The sequence below is a fragment of the Caloenas nicobarica genome, chromosome 5 (genome assembly GCF_036013445.1).
Source record: "Caloenas nicobarica isolate bCalNic1 chromosome 5, bCalNic1.hap1, whole genome shotgun sequence".
In the NCBI taxonomy this organism is placed as follows: domain Eukaryota; kingdom Metazoa; phylum Chordata; class Aves; order Columbiformes; family Columbidae; genus Caloenas; species Caloenas nicobarica.
Window position 1 is genome coordinate 8,791,139 of NC_088249.1, and position 25,722 is coordinate 8,816,860.

A 25,722-nucleotide genomic window follows, 5' to 3' on the forward strand; every position below is an offset into this window, starting at 1 on the left:
CTGGTGGCCTTTTAGAGGTAAATATCAGAGACACTGGGTCTGGGCACTCTGTCTCTCCAGGCACTGAGCACATGATATTGCCACAAACTGCGTTCATGCAGTCACCTTGGCTGGTGGTTTTGGTCCAAACATTTGGGAACCATCTCAGAACCATGAGGCCTTTAGGTAAAGACAAATCCTGCCTCTTTTTCCATAACTTTTCCAGACCCAAGCATTCCCTAAAAGCAACAAGAATCCATCAGTTCTTCCACACGGCTAATGGCCTCCAAAGAGGTTTCTGACCATCAGATGACTCTCTCCATGGGGTTTCTCAGCACTCCAAACCTCAGAAGCCCTTCCCATGCCTCTGCCACCCACCTCTCGTGAAATCCAGGCATGGTCTGGGTCCATAGTGCTCAGGGGAATGGGACCGGGAGCAGCACCAGCAAGTTCACTGGTGGGAACATGCCCCTTGCAGAACACATGAAGTTCTGCCTTACACACAGGGAAGGCAAGTGGATGTCCAGTCCTAAGCAAAACCACATACATCATTCAGAGATTGCCAAGAGCAGCTAGCAGAAAATGTCAGCACACCCTTCACAATTAAGAGGCTCAGAAAAACAAGTTGTCCGTGAACCTGTCCACGGAAAGGATTTCTTTCCCACCTGTCCATCCCATCTTCATTACAAAAACCCCCAGAGTCTGAGCAACATCAAAACAGACCAAGCTGAGTCCCACAGTGCTGCCTTGGCATTGCAGCACTGGCGATTAATCCAGCAAAATCTTCATGATATGGGGTCTCAGCACAAGTATTTCAAAAATGATCAACAATTTGGGGCAGCAGTAGCAGCACATGAAAGGTGCTGAAAACGGGGAATCACAAGAAAAAAGGGAAATTATGTAGCTGAATAATATTGAGAAATCATCTCCCACACGTAAATGTACACACGTTCCGATACCAAGGCTGGTATGACTGTAAAAGTGAAGAGTTTCACCTTTAGTAAGACTTTGTCAATTCCAAACTTCAATTAGAGGGATTTCTGTGTGGTGGCTCTCTCTGTCCATCTTCACCTCTCCTCTGTACAAAACACGAGTTTGTGGTTTCACAAACCTATTTTCCTATTCTTAAAACGTGTGTTCTCTGCCGTGCTGCTTTGTGAGAAAGACACTGAAACTGCAAGAGAAACTGTCTCAATGGAGGAAGCTGAAATGGCTTCGTGTATGACATGCAAACAACAGAACAAAGTAAACATTGACAAAAATAGAAAGCAGTGCTTTTTTTTCTCTCTGATCTTTCATTTTTAGGGGATATTTGTGATTATGGAGAACTTCCAACATTTCAGGCAAATGGGAAATTTTTAAACAACTGATATAATAGAGAGCTTAGGTGTTAGCATGCGATGCAACAATATCTTATTCTTACTGACAGGAGGATACAAAGATTTCTTTCATTTAGGACTCTTCCTGAAACTAGCAAGAACAATGGATAAATGTCTTTAAACGGACTGCAGATCTTTGCATTACACTCAAAAACTAAATGTTCCGTCCCTCTGATCCTTCTGGGATTAAACATTCAAGAAAACGAAACATGATTTTCCCCTCTCTCCTGTGTTTGCCTTTGAGTTGAGGAAAAGTTTTCTATCAAGTGATTCAAGCTGTGGAAAATGTCAAATACCCTGAGCACCTTACTATGATTTATGATCCCCAAAATCTTGATCCTGATACTGGAGATTAGAAACTTGGATCCGTATTGAGAAAATGGCTTGCTTTTACGCTAATCTCAATGACACTGTTGACACTGACATTAAGCAAACATACTAGGGTGTAATTACATTTTACATTGTTCTATGAAATATTCATGTAGTAATAACAAATACATACGTGCAATCATACAATATCATAATCATAAGCTGCGGTCGAATACATCTGATATTTGCAATGCTTGTACCTTGTTCATATAAATAAATATTCATTAGAACTGAAACTAATTACTGCATGGTCAATGACAGCTGAGAATATTAAGCACCGCTACTGAATTATGCCTTCAAAGGCAATTTCAAAATGACATTCATTTTCAAGTTGTGGGTTAGTTTATTTGTCCAGCTATGATAATATTTTTTCCAATGGGAAAAATAATGTTTATACTAATTGTCATGAGAATGTCTAAGCATTTTCTGTGACTCGTAATCAAATTAGGGAGCTGCGAGTGTCTCTAAGTACACCAATGTTAGTCTATTTTCATATTTAAAATTGGCCTTTCCCACAGCTCATTCAAGTTTATGTTCTAGCCACATGTCCCACAGATAAACAGATGCTCTATATAAAGAGTTAGATCATATTCTGAATGAGTGAGGAACATATGTCATCATTAAGGGAAGATTCGGTGCCAATGCTGGCATTAAGGTAGAGGAAAGAAAACAAGGAAGAACTTGAAATAGGGCAACTTAATCCCAAGGAAGTTGTCAAAACCAGAAGAGAGGTTATTTGCACTAAGAGTTGGCAAGAAAATCTTGTTCAGCAGTTTTTGCTGAAAAACAAAAGAATAGCAAGAGGAATTTTTGATTTTTAATCTAAAAACTTCCTCTGTTGTTGGTAGTTTTGGGCTGAAACCAAAAATTATGGTTTTGGTTTTTTTTTACCTCAATGTGCAAAAACCTTAGTTTTGCTTGAAAAGAGCTTTTTGTGAGGGACTTAAGGTACCCAGTTTTCCAACGAAAACAAAGACAAAATGAGTAAAACTGAAATTTCTCAAGAATATTTCTCTTTGATGGCAATATAATTTTTTTTGTAAGAAATCTTCATTCAAGTGTTTTATTCACATGCCACTGATGAAAGAAGGATATCCACATATTGCTGATAATAGATCTTTACTGTCTGAATCAAACTAGATGACATCGTTTTTATTGCTACTATTGTGTTGTGTACTTCATAAGCAGAGACTGGAAAGACAATTCATGCCCAAGAGATCATTGTAATTTAAATATACGTTTAGAGGCTTTATTAATAAAATGCACAGAATCACAATTTTTTTAATTGCATGCAGAAATATTGTTCAGAGAAAAATACTGTGCACACACACACACACAAAAGAATTTTAGTTCCCAGGATTTGGGAAAACCATAAATGAAAAATCATGCTAAAAGTAAAAAAACAAACAAAAAAAAGGCGAATGTCTTCACCAATTTATCTGCAGGTTGGTCATAGCAAATGAGCAGAGGACTAACACAGAAAACGTGGAGGAGACCAAGGAACTCCCTGAAGTACCAGAAGAGGGAAGGGAGCCCTTGATGAGCAGAGAAGAGACCATGGGTGCAATTAGAGGGTTTATGTAGGATGTTGCTTCAGGTGAGGGTTGTTTTCCAAAATCACAAACTTTCTAAGATACATCTGAAGGTGCAGTGAACAATAATGCACAAAGCACTGGAAGGACAGAGCTGCTGTTACATGAATTTTTATCTCTAAATTCCCTAAAAAAGTGTTTATTTCTTGGATGAAATCACAAGAACCGGGGGACCCAAGGGTGGGAAGGGAGAAACTGTCTCGAGGAAAGGAAAAGACCCATTTCCCTGCTATTGGTCTAACATGGTGAGGAGCCTCTGGCTGGTGGCACCTTCTGCATCTGCACATTGTGCACCGGCTCCCGAGGAGCTGCTGGATTTAGCAAATGCGTTTGGCTGCTGGTTGCATTGGTCAGTGGCAGCGTGTAAAGATTTGGCAGTACACGGCCGGATCTGTGTGAGACTTGGCTGCCTGCACCATCTTTTTATGCACTTAATTTGAGAAATGAGTACATGACATAAATTTCTGATGGCTTGATGTGACAGAAAATATCCACTGCTCCGTAAGCTGAAAACACCCTATAAAGCCCCAAATCCAGGTGTAGTCCTATCAGAAGGAAATAATCACCTGGCAGACCAGATTTGGAAAAGAAACTTTACCGGGGAAGTTGTCAGAAGGTTTTTTTGGAGCAGGACCCTTCACGTCAACAAGCTTTGGGCTGTTTCTTGTCCACAGTTGTGCAACCACCCTTCTGCCTAGGTCTTCAGCGCTGCCACTGAACGAGCCACACACTGACCAGCCCTTGCCAAGGGGTCCCGAATGTTTGGGAGTGAGGGAAAGGGGCAGCCTGGTCCAGGTGGTCCACTTTAGTTGTCTTCTCTAGGTCGTCGTGTCCATCACCATCTGCTCTGCATCTCTTGGATGGGCAGGTCTTCTGAGGTTGACTTGCAGGAGTGTAGAGCCGTGCTTTGCTGAACGCAGTCAGTGGGTGCTGGCAACTGGTTGGCAATAGGGTACGTCCCTACCTCATTCCAGCTATTTAGTTTATGTGACAGTTTGTGGGAAACATCTGGCACAGCATCTGACTGACACATCACCAGCTACAGAAAGCTGAGAAAAATCAAAGCAGCCACCAGGGATAACAAAATGTGGTTTTAGGCATCTTAAGCCTCATTCTGTTTTCTCAGTCACCGGGCCCGAGCCAGGGGGAATTCAGCTGAAGTCCCTGAAGGACAGGCTGAAGATAGCATGAACTTTGGTTAAAATGTTCCTTCCTGGTGAGCCAATTCCTGAACCAGGCCATCCAGGTTCCCCTACTTGCACCATCACTGATTTTATGTGCGACCCTGGGCCAGTCATTTTGCTTTCCCTCACTGCAATTTCTCTCTCTAAATGACGGAAATGAAAGGGTGCTTTGGTCATGCAGGTTGGTATCTGGCAGTGCAGTCTAGAAGAGATAAATGTAATTGCAGCCATTCTGACTCCATCAATGATTGTACATAACTTTTGGTGACCATCCAACAGCCATAGGTAAAACAGGACTAGGAGCTGGAAGGTAAAAGGTTTTCAGTTCAGCCTGAATGTGTAGAGCATATTTTTAGAGCAGGTGATGAACCACTGTGATAGCTTACCAATGACCGTGGTGGATTCTCCATGCAGATATCTGCAGGTGATCTGGGTGTTTTTCTGACATTAAAAATTGAGGTTCTAGAGGACTAGAAATGTGTTTAAACATTCAGTTTTCTTTCCTCTAACACTTAATGTCCTCACTACTATAAATTGAAGATAATACTTTTATGTGAGAGAAACCCGGGTCTCTGCAGGGCTCAGGTACACAATCCAGTTACTGCGAGTGAACAAGCTCCCTCATGTCAGCTGAGATGTGGTAACTCTGCGGGTACTTGCTCCTACAAGCAATAACAATAGCTCCCTACAGCAGCCGTGTGCTATTTCAGTGTTGCTTTCCCCACCACAAGAAGTGCCATCCCATTGCCTTTACAAGAGATGAAGCGTGCGCGTGGTTACAACAGTTGCCCATCTCAGTTGGGCTGACAAGCGCTAGCTTGTCGAACGGCAGTAACTCAATCGAATGTCTGAACACTAATATTGAAACTCCGCTGAAAACAAGAAGACCTTTTTGGAGATTCTTAGGACGTGGTAAAAGTGGATGTGGTTGCACGACAGAGAACTTCAAACAGGTAGCCCACAATCTTCTCCCCAAGTGTATGTGAAGCTCTGCAGCTTCGTAACCAGTCACTGCTGCTGTGATTCAAAGTAATTGCTTAAAATACTGTCTGCTGTTGGAATACACCAAACCAGCACTTCTCCCACATCCAGCCCCCGTACAGAACGATCTAAAGGCAAAGGAATTGACAAAAGGGTGGTTTTGGAAATAATTAGGTCAATTAGAATGTAACAAGGAGAGTGGTCTAGACACAGACAGCATTTAAATGACCAACAAACTGCTCCATTTGGGTTCTTCACCTATTTAATCATCAATTTGTCTATGTGAATTCCTAGCAAGTTAGAGGACTTGCTAATTTAATGTACCCTGAAGGTGGTGACTAAATTATGTATCAATGTCACTGATGCCTGCTCTGTCTAAAGTGTAAGAGAAATGCAGCCAGGCTCTTCAGAGAGGGCCTTTGGTGTCACATGTTCTCCAATGATCACACAAAATGCTTTAGAAAGGTCTGTAGGGTTAAAAAAGTCACTTTGGTTCTGCATTAGCCAATCTGAATTTCAATTTAGCTTTCCTCACCCCAAACTGAAGTCTCTGCACAAAGCGGCTAATGAAATAAATTTCATTCTCAACATGTCCTGTACTCCAGAGTTGCAGGTGGCCACCTTTGAAGCCAAAGGTGATGAACAATAATCACTTTTATAAGTGATATAGTATAAGCAGATCTAAAAGTGGGAGATGATACAGGAAACCATAGTGTCCTCTTATATTATATGATAAGAAACTAATCCCGTGGCTTGTATAGCACTTCTCCCAGGCCATACAAGATGACATCAGTCTCTTCTAGAGGAACTAACCCTTACCTGGGTGAAACCGGCTCCCGTGGAAAGCCTGCACAAGAGTTATCCTTCACTCAGGCCGCTCCTCTAATTGCAAGTGGCACACAAAAAAAATCTGTTCTGGCTTTATCACTGATGCCCTGCCAGAAGCCAAAGTGTCCTTCCTCCAGGGCTCAGACGTGATCCTCTCATGTCCTTCTTCAGGACTGACGCAGACTTCAGTGGGATCGAAATCAAGCTCCAAAGGAAACAATTGCATGGTGTGTCTCTGAAAGGGATCTTTGCAGAAAACATGGGTGGGAAGGGAATGGAAGATGAGGAAGCTGGGTGTGGAACAAATCTGGGAGGAAAACAAAACTGGGATTTTTGAAAAGTCTAATTTCATGCTGCACAACCTGCATGTTTTATCCTCTTTCCCGTTCACTTTCATTGTAGACTCAGCAGTTTGAGGAAGCCCCTACTGTGTAGTCAGTAACAGACTGAGGATTCAATCTTGGGCTCTGCCTAGAGCAAAAAATATTATATTATTTGTCACACAAAATAGCTCTGCTTAAACATCCCCTAGAAAAGGGCAGGCTCTTGTCTGCTGAGACCAAGCGGATGGTCCCAGAGATCCTTTCAGGTGTGGTGGATGGAGTGGTACCTCTACAGGTAAGAGGCAGCATCGTTCCAAGGTGAGGTGCGCTTTGTCAGCACACCGTCATCTGCAGGGGTTTCTGAGAGGTTACGTGGTGACTTGAAAACAGGCCTGCTGTCAAAGGGTTCAGATGCTTCTTGAGTGGTATTCAAATGCCTAGAGATATAGGGATGGGTGCAGCCTTGGCAAGATTTTAAAAGCAAGATAAGGAGGAATGAATAATTAGGCATCTGACTGGAACTGAAAATTCATGTCTCTCGTCAGGATTGGTGAACTGCTTTGGCTAAAATAAGATGTAATTTGAATTTTTGCCAGTTGCCTGTATTAAACTGAACCCTTTTTTTTTTTCCCCTTAAGATCAGAGATTGCTTTGTTCAATGTTGGAGCACGTCAGAAATTCTTCTGGGAGCCTTGGAAGTCTAAGTGAGGGAGGATGGAGAAGGAGTTACCACACTGCTGCATTTGGCACCGGCTGCAACCGGGCGAATGTTGTTTCCAGATCTGGGGCTGTGATTCCGCAAGGATTTTGGTAAATTAAAGAGGCTGCATAGATGCAGGTACCCACCTTGGTACCCCTCCCTGCCTATTTTAGGACATTTAGCTTGGTTAAATACAAACTCCAAAGAGTTCACTCTCTTCACTCCGGGGCTGGCTGCTTGCAGAGAGATTTGCGTTTCAGCTGAGCACCTTGCACAGCCACCATCTTTCTTCCATAGCTACTTGCTGGCTTTAAAATACTTGTTCCCTTCCCAGATGGGCCCAGGGAGCTGGCTGGCCCCAGGCCCTCGGGGTTGTAAAAGGTTGCAGGCACCACCGCTGCAGCCCAGAGCAGAGCCAGGAGAAGGGTTACAAGAAAAACTCCCTTTCACCTCAGCAGAAAGTGAGATTATTTGGGCAATAAATGATTACAGCAAGTATATCCTAATGTGGCCAGATCTGAAATGAAAATAAAGGCATTTGTTTAGCATTCCTTCAATTTACAGTGCCTGATTGAAGAGTTTGGTCACATGGCAGGAAAGAAGGTCTTTTAACAGAAGCTCATTCGTATTTTAAACTGGTCACATGCCTTTTCATTTGTCTTCTCTGATGTGAATCTCCTCTTCCTTCATCTTTATTTACATTGATCTGTTTTCATATTTTGCTTTGAACTGCAAGAAGACTTTTGTCTACTAGCCAGTTTGAAAGGGTGGCAGAGGCATCCCCACTCACCTCCTGTTTGCCTTGTGCCCAAGAAGAATCGTTTTTCGTAAAAAAGGAGCCCTATAGTAATCGCATTGACACGATGCATTTTATGCTGACTGGTAAAGATCAAGTCTAGAAAGAAACTGTAGCACACGGGTGTTTCGACTCTTCCATTTGCTCTGCAGTCAGGCACACGTCAAACACATCCCACATCACATCATGGACCAGAACAAAAGGTTTGCATCTGAAACAGTGGGACTCATAGCTAACGTTATCAAAAGTGTTGCATAGTGATGCCACTGTAACAAAACACAGATTTCTATTGAAGAAACATCTATCATGCTCGGAAGGATAGCAGCGTTCTTAAGAGCATGCAGTATATAATGAGGAAAATTTCATCACGCAGAGCGAGGAGATGTGTTGGCGGCTACAAAGCAATAGATTTAATTCATATCTGAGAATAATTTAGTCTTCAGTTTTCCTCCACACTACTTACTACACCCAAACAGTATGAGCTATTGACGGGCAGAAATTGTCAGGGAGTTATGGCTTTTTAAGATCTGACTTTCTCAGCAGTTGCAAATGCAAGAGCAGAATGCTGATTAGCTCTAAGATGACATATGCATAAAAAAAAGGACCCCAAGAATATAATAATTCAAGGCTACTTGAAATGAAATGTGCTTTTGAAAACATTACGCAAATAGTGATTTGGGGAGTCTGAGCCCTGAGCCAAAAGCCAGGCTGGATGCATTTCCAGGGAATATGCAGTTAGTACCTCGACCGTGATAAGATTACAATGAGCATTTTCGACTATTCCTAACTATAAACAGAAATCTGAGTTGTGTGGGTCAACGTGGTGACTCAGCAGTCAAAGTTACTTCACCCTACTGCAGTCAGAGGGCTGCAGTTTGGTTTCCAGCACCACATTTAGGATTTCCAGGGGGAAGAGAAGATGAGTCAGGGAATTAGAGCAACCTTGCATTACTTAACTAGTGCTTGTGGCTTGATCAATGGCACTGGGAAGGCTCTGCTGTAGGGAACCCCTGCAATAGTGTCGCAGTGTGCTCGCAGTTACGCAGCGCTGTGGAAGATGTCAGATGAGGGGGTGAAACAGGGGAGAGAAGGAAAAAATATATGGTCAGCAAATAGTGTCAGAATTTACTGCAGCATCACACAGCAGATGATATTTACCTTACTGTGCATGAACTGATACACACTGCATCACAGCTGTGATGCAGGTAGACACAAAACTTTATATCCCATGGCTCAAAAATACTGCTGTTTTCAAGGTACAGCCAATTGTCAGTAAACTGGAATGCACACAAACCCCACAGCGTTCCTAGAGCAGGAGTGTGTCCTCACCGGTCAGCTGCAACATCAGGTGGGTAATTAACCAATGCCTGGATAAAATGAGCAAAGTCTTGTTTATCAATCAACATACTATTAATTAGCTTATGTGTCAATTTTAATTGAAGTGATTTGTATTCATAATGGTTGCCTGTACAAGTTGTGTGGCATACCAGCAGGGATCTGTGCTTGCTCCTGGGCTTAACTTTGGGCATATATTCTAACCTGGGAAATGTCTTCACAATTTCAAAATACTAATTTTTTGAGAGACAACTAGCTGTGTAACTAATGTCTGTTTATTAATAGAACCTATACATGGAAAACCATCACCTAACAACTACATCTGAAATAAAAGTAGAGTAACTGTTATATAAGAAACTGTCTAGCTGAAGCCATGTCATAAAACAGCTCCAATGACACACATAAGGGGGGTAACATTATTTGCAAATTATAATAATAGCTTTCCACATCTGTTCTCATGAAGAGGGAAAGCTGTGTGGCTGCTGGTGTTTTATTTAAGGTTTGAAGTCATCCATATTGATTTACATTTTGTAAAAAAATCTATGACTCTCTTCATTTTACCTTTTCTTACTTTGTTAAAGGGAATGCTGTAGCTCAGGTTACTTTGGGGTTGTCATCATCCCAGGATCAGGCTGAGCTTCTTCTGGAACTGAATTGTCCCAGGTGTGCTTTCAGTTTTAAAATGACTCTATGAGGACAAATATTAGGGCAATCACAGCTGCTTCTGTGCTATGGAACATGATTGTTATTCTATCATTTACGGGATTACCAGAGCTCCCGGGTGCTGTGTGGTGTTCTGGCACCTCACAAGAGGCAACAACTGCCCCAAGGAACCTGTAATCAAAAAGCAGAGAAGGGGCTGGGGGAAGGGAATTAATCAAGGATTGACTTTCTCTGCATTAAATACAGGAGTGTCTGAGGCGTGGAGATTAAATGACTTGGCTAGGTTGTGCAGAGAGTCTATAAAAGAATTGGGAATTGAAAGTAGCCCTCTTCCATCTAAATTTAGACATGTTGAGTCATCAGTCAATAACAAGACTGATTTCCATGGCAGTAGCGTTTGGAGGCTTTAATCAGGTTTCATGTCCTATTATGCTGGGTATTGTGTAAATGTAGAATAACAGATACTCTCTGCAGGCATGTCCTTAAACAGATCCCCACTGATTTCACTGATGTCCAGAAGGATACCCTGGGGTGGATCTGATTTTCTAAATGGGGATGAGATGCAGTAGGTGGGAGTAAAACCTGCAGGATTTATAGGGAACAGATTATAGGTAATGGGATCACAGGGAGACTTGTGTAAGGTACACAGTGTAGCAACTTTGCTGATCACTTGTTTTATTTTGGAAGAGGGTAAATGAACAAGGGAAAATCATAAACTTTTTCGGTGGAAGTCTGGTACCTATATGCTTTGACGTATCTGAGTAATGCTGTTTTACTGAATTGCAAAGTTTTCCTGCCCAAGAATAAATCAGAAACATTTAAAACAACTGCAACAAAGCTCTTTTGCATTTTTTCACATAAGAAGTCTTTAGCAAAGAGTCTTTGCTGACTTAAAAGGTGGGATGGTGAAAAGTAAATGGAAAATAAAGATGCTATAATGGGAAAAACCATGAGCACATTTGGAGGACATCTGCTGAGATGTTATCGGTGGTGAAGAAGCCCTGCCATTTGGTGACATCATTTTCTACAACTTCCAGCCTGTCCTGGCAGGCTCAGGGGCTGCAGCGGGAACACTGTGCGAGAGCCAGGCTGGATGCGGCAGGAAAATACAGTGGGACTGATTCCCTCCAGGCTGGCAAGGAGTGTCTGGCCGAAGAGAAGCCGCTTCTCCAGCTGAATGCAGATGGCAAGGCTGAGGGCAGTGAAGACCACAAGGCAGGCCAACAGGTTGATTTCTTTCTCAGTTGCCTTTATTATTTTAATATTGGGTGTGTGTGTTAGACGAGCACCAAGAAGCTCCTGCAGAGACTGTGCTCAGCACTGGGCACGGACATGCCGAGGGGAAGGTCGTGTCCCACTAGCTCCAAAGGGATGGTCGCATCCGGATTTGCACAGGCTCCTGGTGGACCCAGCTTAATGTGCGAGCTGTTCTGTTCAAGGCTGGGATGGGAAGTTCAGCAGACAGGCAACGTTTGATGGCTCAAGGTCCAATAAACCTGATTTTATGTGCTGAATATGGTGAGGGGTCAGGTGGGGAGGGCAACCAATTAGGTACTTGTTATATCAGCACATATAGAAGGTTTTTTAGCCTGAATTTTGCAGTGTTTGTGCATGTGCCTGATTCTTACTCCTAATATATTCTAAAACTTCTTCCTGGTATCTTCTTAACTCCTGGACACCATCAGCTCATGGAGCAGCCGCGTTGTCAATGCCTGTGTCTACATTAGCGTGTTAGACTGGATCAGGAATATGCTTTCAAAGCAAATCTCATGCTGATTTATTGTGCTTTGGTTTGTATCATGGTCCACTCTGGGGGTGCAGGAACTTGGCTCTCTTCCAGTGAACCTAAAGTAGTGAGATCCTCCAGACCAGTTCACATGAGCTCTGGCCACCACTGGGCATGCAGTCCATGGGACCCCGTTGCAGCCAGGTCCTTGACACCAACCGAATTACTCCAGAAAACCTCTCCTCCAGGGCCAGGACTGCTCGGGCAGACCCAGTGCATCTCAGCTAGTTGCCCCCAGGAAACTTCAGGCCTTGCGGAGAGCAAGAAGGTTTGGGCTTGGAGGGGAGCCCTGCCCCTCAGAGCAAGGTGGGCACAGCTCACTCTGGCCACAGGGTGCAACAGCCACAAACCTGTCTATAGGCACAGCTAACAAAACCAGTGTAGATGTAGCCAAAGGCTAGCAAAAGCACTCGAAAGTTTTGTGACAATAAGAAGTCAGGCAGAAAAGGAGACCTCAGCGATTTCACTGAGGGCAAGCGGTAGCATGAGCTCAAACCTGATTAGACCTCAAAGAACTACTGGAGAGAGATGCTCTAACAGCCAAAAAAAACTTTATCTATTTTAAAAAATACATATTTATATATATTTTTATATAACATATAAATTATTACCAGGGCTGTCCTTTCATGGGACTGCTTCTTGTATTATAAATAAAGCAGAAACTTCTCTCTCTTGTTGCTCCACAGGCCATTGCTTTTTGGTTGGTGTCTGCATGACTGCAGAAACGTGGATGCAGCAGGGTGCTTAAGTAAAAAGAGCACTGAAGATAGGAATTTATCTTTCCTCTCTTTTCCTGCTTTTATTCATGGTAGTATCACCCCTTTTACATATGAGGTGTGAATACAGGTGAAGACATCACTAAGTGCAATTTTATGGCTGCAGTAGCCAGAGGGTCAGACCAGCATGATGCTGAAAAGGTCTCTTCTGCCCTTAAAAGTTTCCCAACTATACAATTTTGGGGAGGTAATTCAAAGGGTAGCAGGTTTTCATGTGCATGCAGATGCCACTAAAAATGGACTAAAGAAATTAAAAGCAATCCCTGCTCTTCTAGCATCAATATACAAATAATAAAAAAATCTGTCAGTCCATATGTATATACATTTTGAAGGATTTAGGAAGGCCCTGTCATCATAATGCCTAGAACTTTGACCTCTTGGTTACAGCTCTTGATCTCAAGGAAACTGCAGACATCATGAGGAAGACTGACCTGCTCTGTGCTGGCTTCCACCTGGAGCTCGCTGCAGCCAAGACCAGTGCTCCGAGAACCCATCGCTGTGCCCGTGCCCATGTTCAACAGCACAGCCTCTGCTCCTTCCACCTTGCCACGTGGGGATCTGCAGGGGTAACCAACCACTGAAACTGCACCCCGGTTCATATGCCCATGTTGTACTTAACTCTGTAATTTTAGTTGAAGGGCATAATCAGCATTGGGTGTGAGAGTTGGGAATGCAACAGGAACCTGAAAGTTTTTACTTTTGTTTTAATATATGTATATAACTTCAGTATTTCTGTCCCAGTAGTTGAAGATGTCCCTGCTCGTTGCAGGAGGGGTGGACTAGATGACCTTTACACGTCCCTTCCAACGCAAACTATTCTATGATTCTATAAGATCACAGAATCACAGAATCAGAATAATTTTAGTTGGAAGAGACCCTTAAGATCATCAAGCCCAACCATAACCTAACTTTGGCACTAAATCATGTCCCTAAAAACCTTGCCTATGCACCTTTTAAACACCTCCAGAGATGGTGACTCCACCACTGCCCTGGGCAGCCTGTTCCAGTCCTTCACAACCCTCTCTGTGAATGATTTTTTCCTAATATCCACTCTAAACCTCCCCTGGCGCAACCTGAGGTCATTTGCTCTTGTCCTAGCACCTGCTACTCGGGAGAAGAGACCAACACCTTCCATGCTACAACCTCCTTTCAAGTAGTTGTAGACAGCGATAAGGTCTCCCCTCAGCCTCCTGTTCTCCAGGCTGAACAGCCCCAGCTCCTTCAACAGCTCCTCATAAAATCATGGTGTTTCCTCACACAGATCATGGGAATTTCAGCATTTTCAGGTATCTTCCCAGAAGTTAGAACTCATGACATGTTACTTTATAAGCAACGGGGTAAAAGCAGGGGTTTGAAGTGGGCTTCAGTCACTTCAGATCAATGACTGTGTCTTCTGACATGTCTCTACAGCACCTAATGGTGCCTGGTCCAGACTGGGACTTGCGGTTATTACTGTAACAAAAAAAGTAGCTGCGGTGGTATATGGGACAGAACTGATATATTTGCTATTTTTGTATGTTCTCCACCTGACTAGTGCATTTTCTGTGCAAACCAATTCGGTTCCTGTTCATGTACCAAATTCCCCACAGGGTGTTTGCTGCCCCGTGTCACAGCCATCATTATTCCTGGTGAAGACAACTGCACGGCTCTCACTTTGGAGTTTGTCAACACCATCCGTGGCTCAGCCAGAAAAGCTCTTTGCAGGACCGTGAAGCGTGACTTCTTCCTCCAGCTGGAGAAACCACGCTGCCATCCCAGGGCTGTCCAGCTTGGGCACCCTGGAGACCAGGAACAGGGGCTGGAAACCAAACCTCGGTCTCCTGTCCTACCTCTCCCAGGGCTTTTAGCCTGCCATCGGGAAGAGCTCCCCAAAATGCTTCAGCGCTTCACTTAGTCTTGTACGAAATTCACTGGAGAAGTACAAAAAAAAATCATACATTTATTTATTCACAAGATGAATTTCTAAAAAGCAAAATTACAGTGTTTCAGTGTGATTGTTATTTTTTCCAGATAGCCTGCCACTGTTTTGCTATTGAGAAATACACCTTCAAATATTGGATTGGTTCAATTTTAGAAGCACAACTATGTTTCTTATATTTGGCACTGTGAAATGCACTTTTAACTTGTATTTTTACTGAGATAGATTTTTGTCTGAGATCAAACCTGAGCTGTTTGTTTAAAAGCTGTTAATGCCTAGACTGAGATGCTAGGTCTGTAATTCTAGGATGTCATATAGTCTCTTCGAGTACAGCCCACCTTTTAAAAAGAGAGGAAGAAATTCACTGTTGGCCCATAAAAGTGCTCTCATTACTTGCAATTACGGAATAGAACTTGTTCTACTGGGGGTTAACTCAATAATTTCACTTCATTTTACCATGCTAGTCTTTCTTCGTATGTCTGACTGGACAAAAATAATTTTTATCTAAAGCTGTATAATTTCAGTGTTTTAAAATCACTTTTAAAAGTTACATCAAATTATATGTTACCTATATATTTTTAAAAAATTAATGGGAACAGGAGTGCCTGCTTCTCTGGTGTGGTATTGACACATTGTCTGGCAATCAACTATCCCTTGCCACTAACCCCGCTGTTCAGTATTTTTTGGTATTATAATACCGAGGAATAGTTGATGCAACTTATCCTGAAGCACTTAATAAACTAGAGTCAACAGATGTGAAATTTGAGGAAGCGCTCAGGGAAATCTAGGGACTTCCCTGAAAATTAGAGTTTATAGACTATAATCCCATTGATGATAACTGAGTGATAAAACCCACATTGTTTGCATTTGTAACAATTCCTGAGTGATTTCATTGTTCTCAGAGAAAAAAAGAAAAAAAAAAGCCTGCTTTTGTTCATTGTTGGTACAAAGTCACTCTTGTTTTTGCACACCAAGGACTTCCTACTTTACCTGGGTATTTTTATCTACAGCGTTTTGCTGTGTTTGAGAGGTAAGCCCTTACTCCAGACTCCGAATCGCACTTCCCCCTCAGATTTGGGCAATGTCAGATCTGGATCGGGATCCAAACTTTCTAGTTTGGGCCTGTCTTTCATCATGGTAGCTCAACCGTCAGCAAATCTAAACAATCTGTTTGTGTTGATTTTTTTTTTTTTAATTGTGCTTCCCTTCTAGCAAACAACAGAGGTTTATTTTCTTCTCTTCAGGACAGAATACTGTTTACTGTATGACCTTATTTTTTAAACTGCTGCTTCATTTGCAGGGGGAAGTCCTAAAGACCTCGCTCACCACGCAGCCTGGGAGCTTATCAATCAGGGCAGGGTTTGGCAGGAAGGCAAGAAAGCTCTTCTGCAATCAGATCTATTACCAGAGATCCCCCTACTTGGACAGAAGTGTCTTACAGCCAATAAACTCCTGTACTTACATGCACTCTTTATTCCTACTAGGTTTACTGCAGGCTGTAGGCTCAAAATTAGTTCATAAACAAACGTTCTTCTTTTTTTAAGTTTGATACATGTCTTCTGAGCTGCCTGCAAGCTTTGCACACTGACGATTAATTTAATTTTAAATATATCTTTAATGCCTACCAACGTTTGAATCTACACTAAATACTCTGTACATAATGCACAGTAGGCCGAAATGTGATCACAAACCCAGATTTTTCCTTTCCTTTACCTTTGCATCTTATAGAGTTCTCACGGCCATTTTATTCTGCCCTGATATTAACAGAAATCTTTCCACTGACTGCAGCAGGTGAGGATCTGACCCTTCAACTAGGTAACTGGACCCGTACCACAGGGTCTGCTTATTCCACTAAGTTGCCCGAATGGTACATTTTAAAAATTGTACTGAAATATGCTCCAGTAAACCTAAAGGAGAGCCACCATGCCTGTGTAGCAGCTCTGCCATGAGGAACTGGTCTGCTCCATGGTGGGAAAGGGGATCTTGCTCCTTCTCCCTGCACCATGAAGAAGAGCGAAGCCTTTCCCCCTCTGCCTCATCACTGGCTCCTCTAGCACACTGGTGTACCCAAAATCCAGCGATGCTCGGGAACCCTCGTGACAGATATGATTAGACAGACATAGGTGATTAAAATGGAAGAAGAAAGTGAATTTCACTAAACATGTACAATCACTCAAATGATGTGACAGAAAAGCCTCTTAACAAATAGGTTTGCTACTAGTGTAAAGGTAGTTGTATTCCCCAGCTTTATTGCTGTAAACGCATTTTATGCACCTTCATGTTTTTAACAGTGCAAAACTGTGGGAAGATGTGCTGTTTTCAGAATTCCAGCTTGCTTCCGATTGCAGAAATGCAATAATCGGTGAACACATTTCTGAAGAAATCCAATCAGTTCTTACAGCCCAGTTAGCATTTATGGCACTGTCAATTAGAAAATAAACAAATCCCCTTAATGACCAAAGAGAGCAAATTTTGATACTGGACGCACGCAGAAATAATAAATCTGTCAAAGGCATTTTCCACAACATCGTCTTTTTGAGCAGAATGGCTGTTTAAAAATCTCACAAAATATTGCCGTGCTGTAAAGTTCAAGTGATTTGCGGTGTTTTGAGCCATTCCTTGTTGCCAGAGCAGGACAAAGCAGTGTCCAGCCCGACCAGCTCGGCCCCTTTGTCACCCCCAGTGCCCAGGGAATTGCTTCACTATCCCACATCTCACAGCCTGCTGTGGAATGGGATATTGCAATATCCTCCAAGGTACCGTGATACCGAATTATTTAATCAATCGGTATTTCGCAGGCACCTCCGAGCGCAGGGCGAGCAGACTGGCACCGCTTGCTTCCAGGGAAGCTCGCTGGTGGCACCTCAAGAAGTTTACGGGGGCTTGGCTCTTCCCAGAGGTTAAAACACCTGGGGCTGCCTGGGCCTGCGCCCTACGGCGGGGTCGAGCCCCTGTTTTTTGGGGCAAATCATCCACACTCCGGGCAACAGGATCCTGACAGTGGCGGCTTCCCGCAGGGCTGAGTGAGGTGAAGCCACATCATCTCGGGGCACCGTGTCCCAATCGCCCGGGTCAAGGGCCGCAACAGCCCCGGGAAGGCGACCCCGTCGCCGGGCTGCCCGGGGCCAGGCCAGGCCGCGCCGGGGGCCCGGAAACGCGGCCCTCGGGGCCTGGGGCCGGCCCGGCGGCGGGGGGCGGCCGGAGGGCCGGGCCGGCGAGCGCTGCCCCGTCGCGGGGCCGGGAGCTCGGAAGGCGGCGAGGCGGGGCCGGGCGGCGAGGCCCCGGCGGCGGGCGGCGAACCCTCCCCCAGGGACCGACGCGGAACGGGGCGGCCCCTCGGCACGGCGGGGCGGGCGGGAAGCGGCGCGGCGGCGGTAGGACCCGGTGGCCGCTCCCCGGAGGATGTGAGCGAGCGCCGCGGAGACGCGTGTGGGACGAGCCCGGCCCCGGCTGCGGGAGCTCGGCCCGGTGGCGCGGGGGGAGGCGGCGGCTGCGGAGGGGCTGCTGAGCGAGGCGAGGGGCGGCCTCCCCCTCCCGGCCGGAGGCAGGGCGGCGGCAGGGGCGAGGCGGAGCGGCGGGGAAGGCAGGCCGGCAGCCGGAGCGGGCGTGTGAGCCCCATGGGCCGAGCGCCTGTGAGAGGGGGAGGAGGAGCCGCCCCACCGCCCGCCGCCCGGGGATGGTGAGGAGGCGCCGGCTGCCGGGAGCCCAGTGAGGCCTTCGCTCGGCACCCGCCGGAGAACCCGCCTCGCCAGCCTCCCCCTTCCTCCTGCTCGCTCGCTGGGTCGCTCCCCCCTTCCCTCCCCTTCCCCTGCCTCCAGCCCCGGCTCCCTTCCCCTGCCGCCGCCACCCTCCCATCACCTCCTCCCCGGCCTCCAGCCATGTAAGTGACCCGCTCCCCCGGCTGGGAAGGGCTGGGGGAAGGAAGCGCCGGGGCCGGGGCCTGCTCCGCTCGGCCGCGCCGTTCCCGCCGCATTGTGCGGGCCGGGAGGGGAAAGAGCGGGGCGGCCGCCCTCCGCCTTCCCCGGGCGGCGGCCGCTGACCCGCCTAGGCCGCGGCGCCGGGCGGGGGGCTGCCCCGCCGCTTGCCCCGGGCACGGCCGGGCTGCGGAGCCCCGGGGCAGCCGGGCGGGGTGGGGGGGTTGGGGGGGGCCGGGCTGCGGGCGGCCCCGGCCGGCGTCCTGCCGGCGGGCCCGGGGCGGACAGGAAGCAGTTGGTTCCCCCGGGATGCGGTGGATGAGAGGGCGGCGGGGCGGGGGGCTCCTCCGGCGGCTCTCGGGCTTGCCCCCGCCTCGGTGCCGACGGGGCCCGGGACCTGCCTGAGCATCCCCCGGGGAAACGGGGGTGGCGGGGAGGGGGCGGGGTAGGGGGAGATGTTTCTAAAACTGTGGTAAATAAAGTAGCCAAGTGCCTCCCCTGCTTCTCCCACCTCACCCGCCCCCATTTTCTCCCCTTGTCTTCTGTAGCCGCGTTGTTCAGCCCCGCTCCGCTTTACGGACCACGAAGTGTTTGCCGATGGGGGTGTGATTATCTCCGTGGGCATTTGGCGTGTGTAGGTGGCTGTGCAGCGTTTGTGGACTTGATTTTTTTCTTTTTTTTTTTTTTTTTCCTAGTCGTGTTTTGCAGAGCTTTAGGGAGCTGTCTGCAGATGCCCCCTACCCACCCAGGGGTTCCTGGAGACTTCTAGGACTTTTGCTTCTGTTTCTTTGTAAAACACCTAATTGTAATCGAGTATATGAACATGCTGGGACTTTATTTTACTGACAGTATGCGACCGATGCTAATGCAGCTTGCACCTTATTGGTATCCCACCCCTCCTCCCACCCCCCTGGGAAAAGCATTTAACTGTTTTGTTTCGTTTTCCTACCACCTTTAACATATAAGAAGCAAATCCTGATTTGCTCTTGTTTGTTTTATTTATACCACAGGAGGGATGTACATTTCAAAATACAGTTATAAAGGGAAGTTACTAACACTTAATTCAGAAGAATATTTGTTTACAGGTAAATACATTTGACATACTGCATGACTAGTAATTACTTTTATGTAGTAGTTAATTTCCTGATGACAGCCACAACATTTGTCTGAGTTAATAGATTTAAAGACACTGTGGAACTACCTTTGATTTTTTAAATAGGAGGGTTTTTATTGTGTGCGATGTTTACAGAACTGTTTTTGGTGTGCAGCAGTGGTAAATCAAATTTAAGAGTTAATCCAGTGTTCGCAAGTAACTTGCAGCTCCGGCATTCACTTGCCGCCTTATAAAGTGTCCTGTAAGTGATTACATTAAGAATTAAATAGGTTCATGGCTGACTTGATTTGTTTGGGGACAGAACAAAACTTCTGTTGTAAATACTGTAAAATGGCATTTGATTAAATGCATCCCAAGTTGGTACAGAAGTTCTGAGCAGCACAGTTCTTAAATTATATGAGGAGAGACTGTAAAAGGACTTGTTCTTGTTTGGCAACATAAAGAGGATTTTGTCTGGCCTGCCTCTGACAGAGAGCGTATGAAGAAGTCTCTTTTCTGCCATCACTCAGTTTTGAAATAAGCAGCATAGTTTGTCCTATCAAACTATAGTTGTGGTTGCAGCTTGGACAGCTGGATGTCGTAACTCTGGCCCCTCACTGGAACAATATTAACCTCCTGTCCATTGATCAGCAAAGACACGAGAGCACAAGCATTTTAAATGACAGTTTTGTGAACCTGGATTAGGCTAACAGATTGAAAGAAAAGTGGATGTGGCTTTAGAGATATTTATTCTCCACTGGGCGTTTTCCCCATAGCTCTTAGTATCAGGGAAGCATTTCTGAACCGTGCGATAAGCTGTGCTTGCTTCCATGAAATAGCAGTTTAGACGCGGTGTCATTCTCTGTAGTACACGTGGTAGCAAACACTAGTGACCACGCCTAACTCGTGGCCCACAGTGCGTTTTTGTAAACTAAGCCAAGATGCTGGAACAACCTGGTCCTTCTAAGCTTTCTTGAAAGCTGTCTGCCCAGATTTGGTAACTGGGTCACAGTGCAAAGCTACTGTGGGCTTAGAGAGCCTTGAGCGCGTTGGAACCGCCGCCGCTCCCGCAAAACACCCAGGGCAGGATTTGCATAATGCAGGAGATGCACTTCACTGGTCAGAGCCTGGTGGGACACCTATCTGTACGCTCCACTTGAAACGCTGGCTGGAGCCCAACTTTGTTGTGTCTTGTGCTGTTCAGGTGCAACTGGCTGTCAGCTGCGAGCAGATCTGGGATCTGCTGCAGGAAGAGAGCTGAGGTCGCTCATGGTATCCCATGTAATGGGCCTAAACAGGCAACCCTCTGCTCCCCTCCAGTTCCTCTGTGTCTCATCTGCTCTTCTGACAGCGTGATGTGTCCAGGGGCAGCTGGATCTTTTTTTGCCTGGTCCTGTTGTTGTGCATTATGAGAACATGTAAGGATGCGCAGCACAATTGGGGCTCAGGGTTCCTGGGAGCATTGGGGCTGTGCCGCACCAGGTCAGTGGGCATCGGTAACTTGCAGTGCAAGGGGCACAGTGTTAGTCCAGGAGCGTGCTTTGCTGTAACCTGCTTTCTGAGCTGGGCCAACTGGTACAGCCTGGACACAGTCTAACATGCCAGGTGAAGCAGCAGCAGGACTGCAGTTGGCGGGTCTGATCCTCCTTCAGTCTCTTGCTTAGTCTCCCTCATGAAGATGAGGTGATTACCATAGATGCTCCTGCATCCTCTAAGCTTACATTTCAGCTTCAGCCTTACAGAAAAGTTCCTTTTCCTCCTGCTCCGCTTTAGGATGTGAGTAGAAACAAATGTAAAATTTCATCTTTGAAAGAGGGCAAGGAGGACAGATTCAGCTTTTGATTTTGTAGAGGCAAAAGAAAGTGAGCATAATAAATGTAAGAGGAGGAGAGAAGGAGCTCTTACGTGACTCTCCCAAATACATAGAAAATGGTTCTGCTCCACCTTCTGTTGGATGGTTGCTTCGACTGACTCCTTAAAGCACGTTTCACTGCTGCACTGCCTAGGGAAGTGAGTTATCTCATTATTTTGAAGAAGTTGTTAACCTTTAAGGAATTAATATGCATGTAAAACCAGCGTCACCACGATATGATGCTGATGTCATGCCATTCATGATTTACTGCACTTGAGCCACATGAGGAATACTTTGGTGTTGAAAAAGGTATTACAGAAATGCATATTAAAAACAAGCAAACAGAAGGCTAAGAGAAAGATGGGGTTGTTTAGCTTTTGACAGCACTCAGTCATGTGCAGACACAGGCTGGAGCAGCCAGGTCATGCTTACCTCAGATGCCCTCTGTTCACTGGGAACCATTCCTAGATGGCCATAAATGAGGACTGTATTTTTTTTTTCCCCTCTAAGGATTTTATGGAAAAGGAACTTTCTCTGGTTTACGCATCTTCAGTAGTACATTGACCTGTAGTTAACTTGCTCTTCTATTCCCAGAAATTACTCTTACTTGCTGCCACTGTCTTCAATAGCGTCTTTTACTAAATAAGATATATTAGGCACAGCTTGAACGTGTGTTTTAAAATAAACCAGGTAAAGCGGGTTTGCTGCTGTTGGAGCTGTGTCTGTGAATATCTTGTTGGACAGTGAGAAGGGATCTCCAGCTCTTTGCAGCGTGAACTAAAAATAGCTTAAGATCCCCCTTATAAAATAAGCTTTCTGGCATAGCTGACCGAAGGACTGAGGTGGAGCCCATTCTGCAGGCTGGTGTCAGGGAATGTTCAGTGTTTTCCCACTTTGTTGTCCCATACTGCCCAGTCTTCTGTGCATGACTCCTTTATAATACCCCCTTTATAATACCTCTCCTTGAAGGAGAGAGGTGGGTAAAGTCATCCCTGATAGCAGGGCTGTAGTAGCAGGTGGGGAGTGTTTCTTTGGTTGAAATCGTAGGGAAAAGGCAATCCAAACTTTTTGAACACTACAGAGTAGAAAAAGTGGTTCCTCTGAACTTTGGATTTCTTTGTTGATCTGCTTTGTTGGGCTGTATTGTCATTCAAATTCAGATTATGGGATGACAGTTCAGCCGATGAAAAGCAGGAGGTTGCCAAGTGGCAATCTTGGCAAGCGTTAACCCAGAAAAACCTGAAGTAAGTTAGCTGCAGATTGCAGAATTTTGGACCTTCGCACTGTTTTCTGTTTTTAATAACAGGATTGTCCTTTCTACAGACGACTTTGGCTCATAGCTTCCTTTTTTACATGTGGCTATTGAAAAGGATATTTGTCGTTCAGTGCAGCTAAATTGTTGAATTCAAGCTGCAGAGGTAGGTTGCATGGTCTGTTATGACACAGTGTTAGAAGCGTTAATTTTCACACCGGGTGTTGCATTTCCAGACATAAGCTGTGGTAACGTAGGGGTTTTGTTCAACGCCTTGCAAATTGCTTGGTGCTTAAATGCAGCCTCTAAATAAGGTCTAATCTCCTCTCAATATAGACAAGTTAGTCTAGCTCGCATGACTATTGTGCATGCAGTTTTGAAAGGTGAACGAAAACCTGCCATGTTCGTCAGGTTCTGTCCTAATTGGTTTGGATCTAAAGGCGTTTGTTTCAGGATAACTCTGACAGCTGTGCGTTACTGGTCTCCATTCTGCAGCATATGGTGTTCTCATATTTATTTATGAAATTAAGGAATTTTTACATGTCTCTTGTTCCAGTGTCATTTTTCATGTGTTTTCCCTTCCTCAGGCAAATGTCTTATCTGTTTCTTGGAGTTCATAATTATAACCACTGAGATATGGCAGATTTGTAATTTGTGGAAAAAACAACAACAACAACAACAACAGCTTGTTTCTGGGGAAAAACTAGAAAATAAAGTGTTACTGGAAAAGCTGAGGAATAGTGATAAAGAGTGAAAGTTCATAGGCAAAGTATCAGGAGAGTGGCCTCTTTTCTCCCCATCCGTTTCTGCTTGCTGTGATGGAACTTGTTCAGATTTGGCCTCCTTGCTTTGAAGGCTGCCTGTTTCAGAGCGCTGGTGATGTACGGTACAGAGCCCCCTGTCCCTGCTGGGGTTGCAGTTCTAGGTTGGATTCATTGTGACCACCTGTTCTTCCAGCCAGGGTTGTGTCTTAGTGAGTTATAGGGAAATTAGTTGCTTTTTAATCTAGTTTCTGATGGATGGCTATCACCTGCATGTTCAGAGATAACTGATGCACGTGTGCCAAATGCATGCAGAGGTGGTATATATTTGTTAGGAGGGAATGTGACATCTCTGTGGTTGGAAAGGGGCTCCAATAAAAGCCATGTCTTTGGTGGTGAGTTACAAATGCTGCTGGGTCCTGTTTTATTAAAATTTTTGGTTATTGCTGGGAATTTGTCATCAATTCCATGTTTTGATCACCCAAATAGTACCAAATTGCATGGTGGCACGGACACTTTGGAGAGCGCAGAAGTCATTAAAGAAAAACAAACAGAGAACATTTGTACCTCAAGCAGAAAAACAATCAGATTCAATTTAGAAAAATAATAAAAGCTAATGCATTTGGGAAGAGATTACTTTCATTGAGGGAGAGAAACGCGAATAACATTTCTGTGGTAGTCAGCCATGAGCTAGGCACATTTTCAATAAGATACGGCAATTTTGAGCAGATAGGGACTGCATGTCATAAAGCGGAGGGGTGAAAATCCTAATTTGTACTTAGGTGTAATTCATTGCAAGAAAGACAGCAGCAAACTGCAGTGCTTTCAGGGAAGTGCAATAAAATTGATCAGGGTGCTATAAGGACTCATTTAGTATAATAGAAAGGTATGTGAGCTTATCTGAGACTCTTTGTATGCCTCTAGGAGAGGCAGGAATTATAAATACCAAAGGTAGAGGAGACAGTTTTTGGGTGAGTCGAGATCCAAGTGGGATTAACAGGATGATGCTGAAGCTATGAAAATTTGAAGGAGAGAATTAGGAATTTTTACTGTTAGAGGTGTATTTCTAAGATGCATTGTGTTGATAGATGGCTATATATCGACCTGTAAAGAAACCTTCCAGAAGACGTTCTGGAAATCTTCTTACCAGGAAGTATTTAAACCTAGACTTTGTGAATCTCTGCATTTTTATTGTGGCAAAGGGTGAGGTGGTGTTGGAGAGATGGTGGTCTTCTGGACAAGGTCTTGCATTCACTTCTGATCCAGACAGTGTCTGGTGACGCGAGTCCTCCGCGATCAAGCTGCTCAGTGAAGAAGCAGGACTTCAGCAAGCATGTATTTTGGCACCTCCACCCGCCAAGATATAAAAATCCTTGTGAAAAGCAAATCCCTCATTTAGGATTTGTAATAATCATGTAAAAAAACCCCAAACCAACAACCCAGCAATGAAAGCTACTCCCTGTTGTATCTCTTACTGTACATGTGTGACATGCTTCAAAATGATGGTGCACTCTTCTTTTGATCCTTTTAGAAACAGCTGAGAAGGAGAAAAACGGAAAAAAAAAACCTCATTCCTTTTGTGGAGCCTTCTGCGGGAGTTCGGGAATTTCAACAGAGTGATCTTTTGGTATAAACTGGTTTTTCAAGAGACATTCCTGCCATTATGAATGAAGTAGCAATAGTGAAGGAAGGGTGGCTTCACAAACGAGGTAAGTGTCTCTTCCCTCCAGGACAGTAGATTGGCTTTCTCTCTTGGAGTGATCTGTCCTTTAATAACCTATCTTCAAATAGTCTGTTATTTTCCCATTCATGCTCGTGGAAAACGGCATACAAGGAGTGTGCGAGACTTTCTCTAAGTTTGAGAAAACACACATAAAAGGGTTTTCTTTGGATGCATGTGTGTTCACCGAAAACTGTGTCAACTGCTTTGAAAATGATGATAAAGATAGCAACTGAAGGAGATGCTACTTGGAGTGTTAAAGGCTAAACTGCAGCAAATTATTTTGTTTTATCGGTAGGTCTGTAGCTTTTCTTCTTGTGTTACCAGATAGAATTGTCTTGAGGTGAATCTTCATTTGAATGGTGAAAAATATGCCTGTATTTTGTGCACAAGGCTGTGCTCTTGCAGAGACTTGCTGGAGAATGTGCTGGTTTGTTTGTATCTGAGCCGCTCTTGGTACCAGTGTCCTAGACGGGAAGAATTGCCTGGAGTTTGTGCACTCTGTGCATTTCTGTCTTACC

At 44.9% G+C, this 25,722-nt stretch overlaps 1 protein-coding gene across 3 annotated transcripts in view; it reads left to right on the top strand.

The window, feature by feature from the left end:
* The first annotated feature begins 17,937 nt into the window (after window positions 1–17,937).
* AKT1 (AKT serine/threonine kinase 1) overlaps window positions 17,938–25,722 on the top strand; it is a 73,257-nt gene continuing 65,472 nt past the window's right edge. Inside the window, exons 1-3 of one of the 3 annotated variants that reach the window (XM_065635656.1) lie at window positions 17,949–18,489; window positions 19,534–19,608; window positions 25,013–25,190. In XM_065635656.1, coding sequence (XP_065491728.1) covers window positions 25,145–25,190 — 46 coding nt within the window. In that variant the 5' untranslated portion in view covers window positions 17,949–18,489; window positions 19,534–19,608; window positions 25,013–25,144. Of the gene's footprint in view, window positions 18,490–19,533; window positions 19,609–25,012; window positions 25,191–25,722 lie in introns of all 3 variants that reach the window. The other 2 variants (XM_065635657.1, XM_065635655.1) reach the window with 2 other exon arrangements.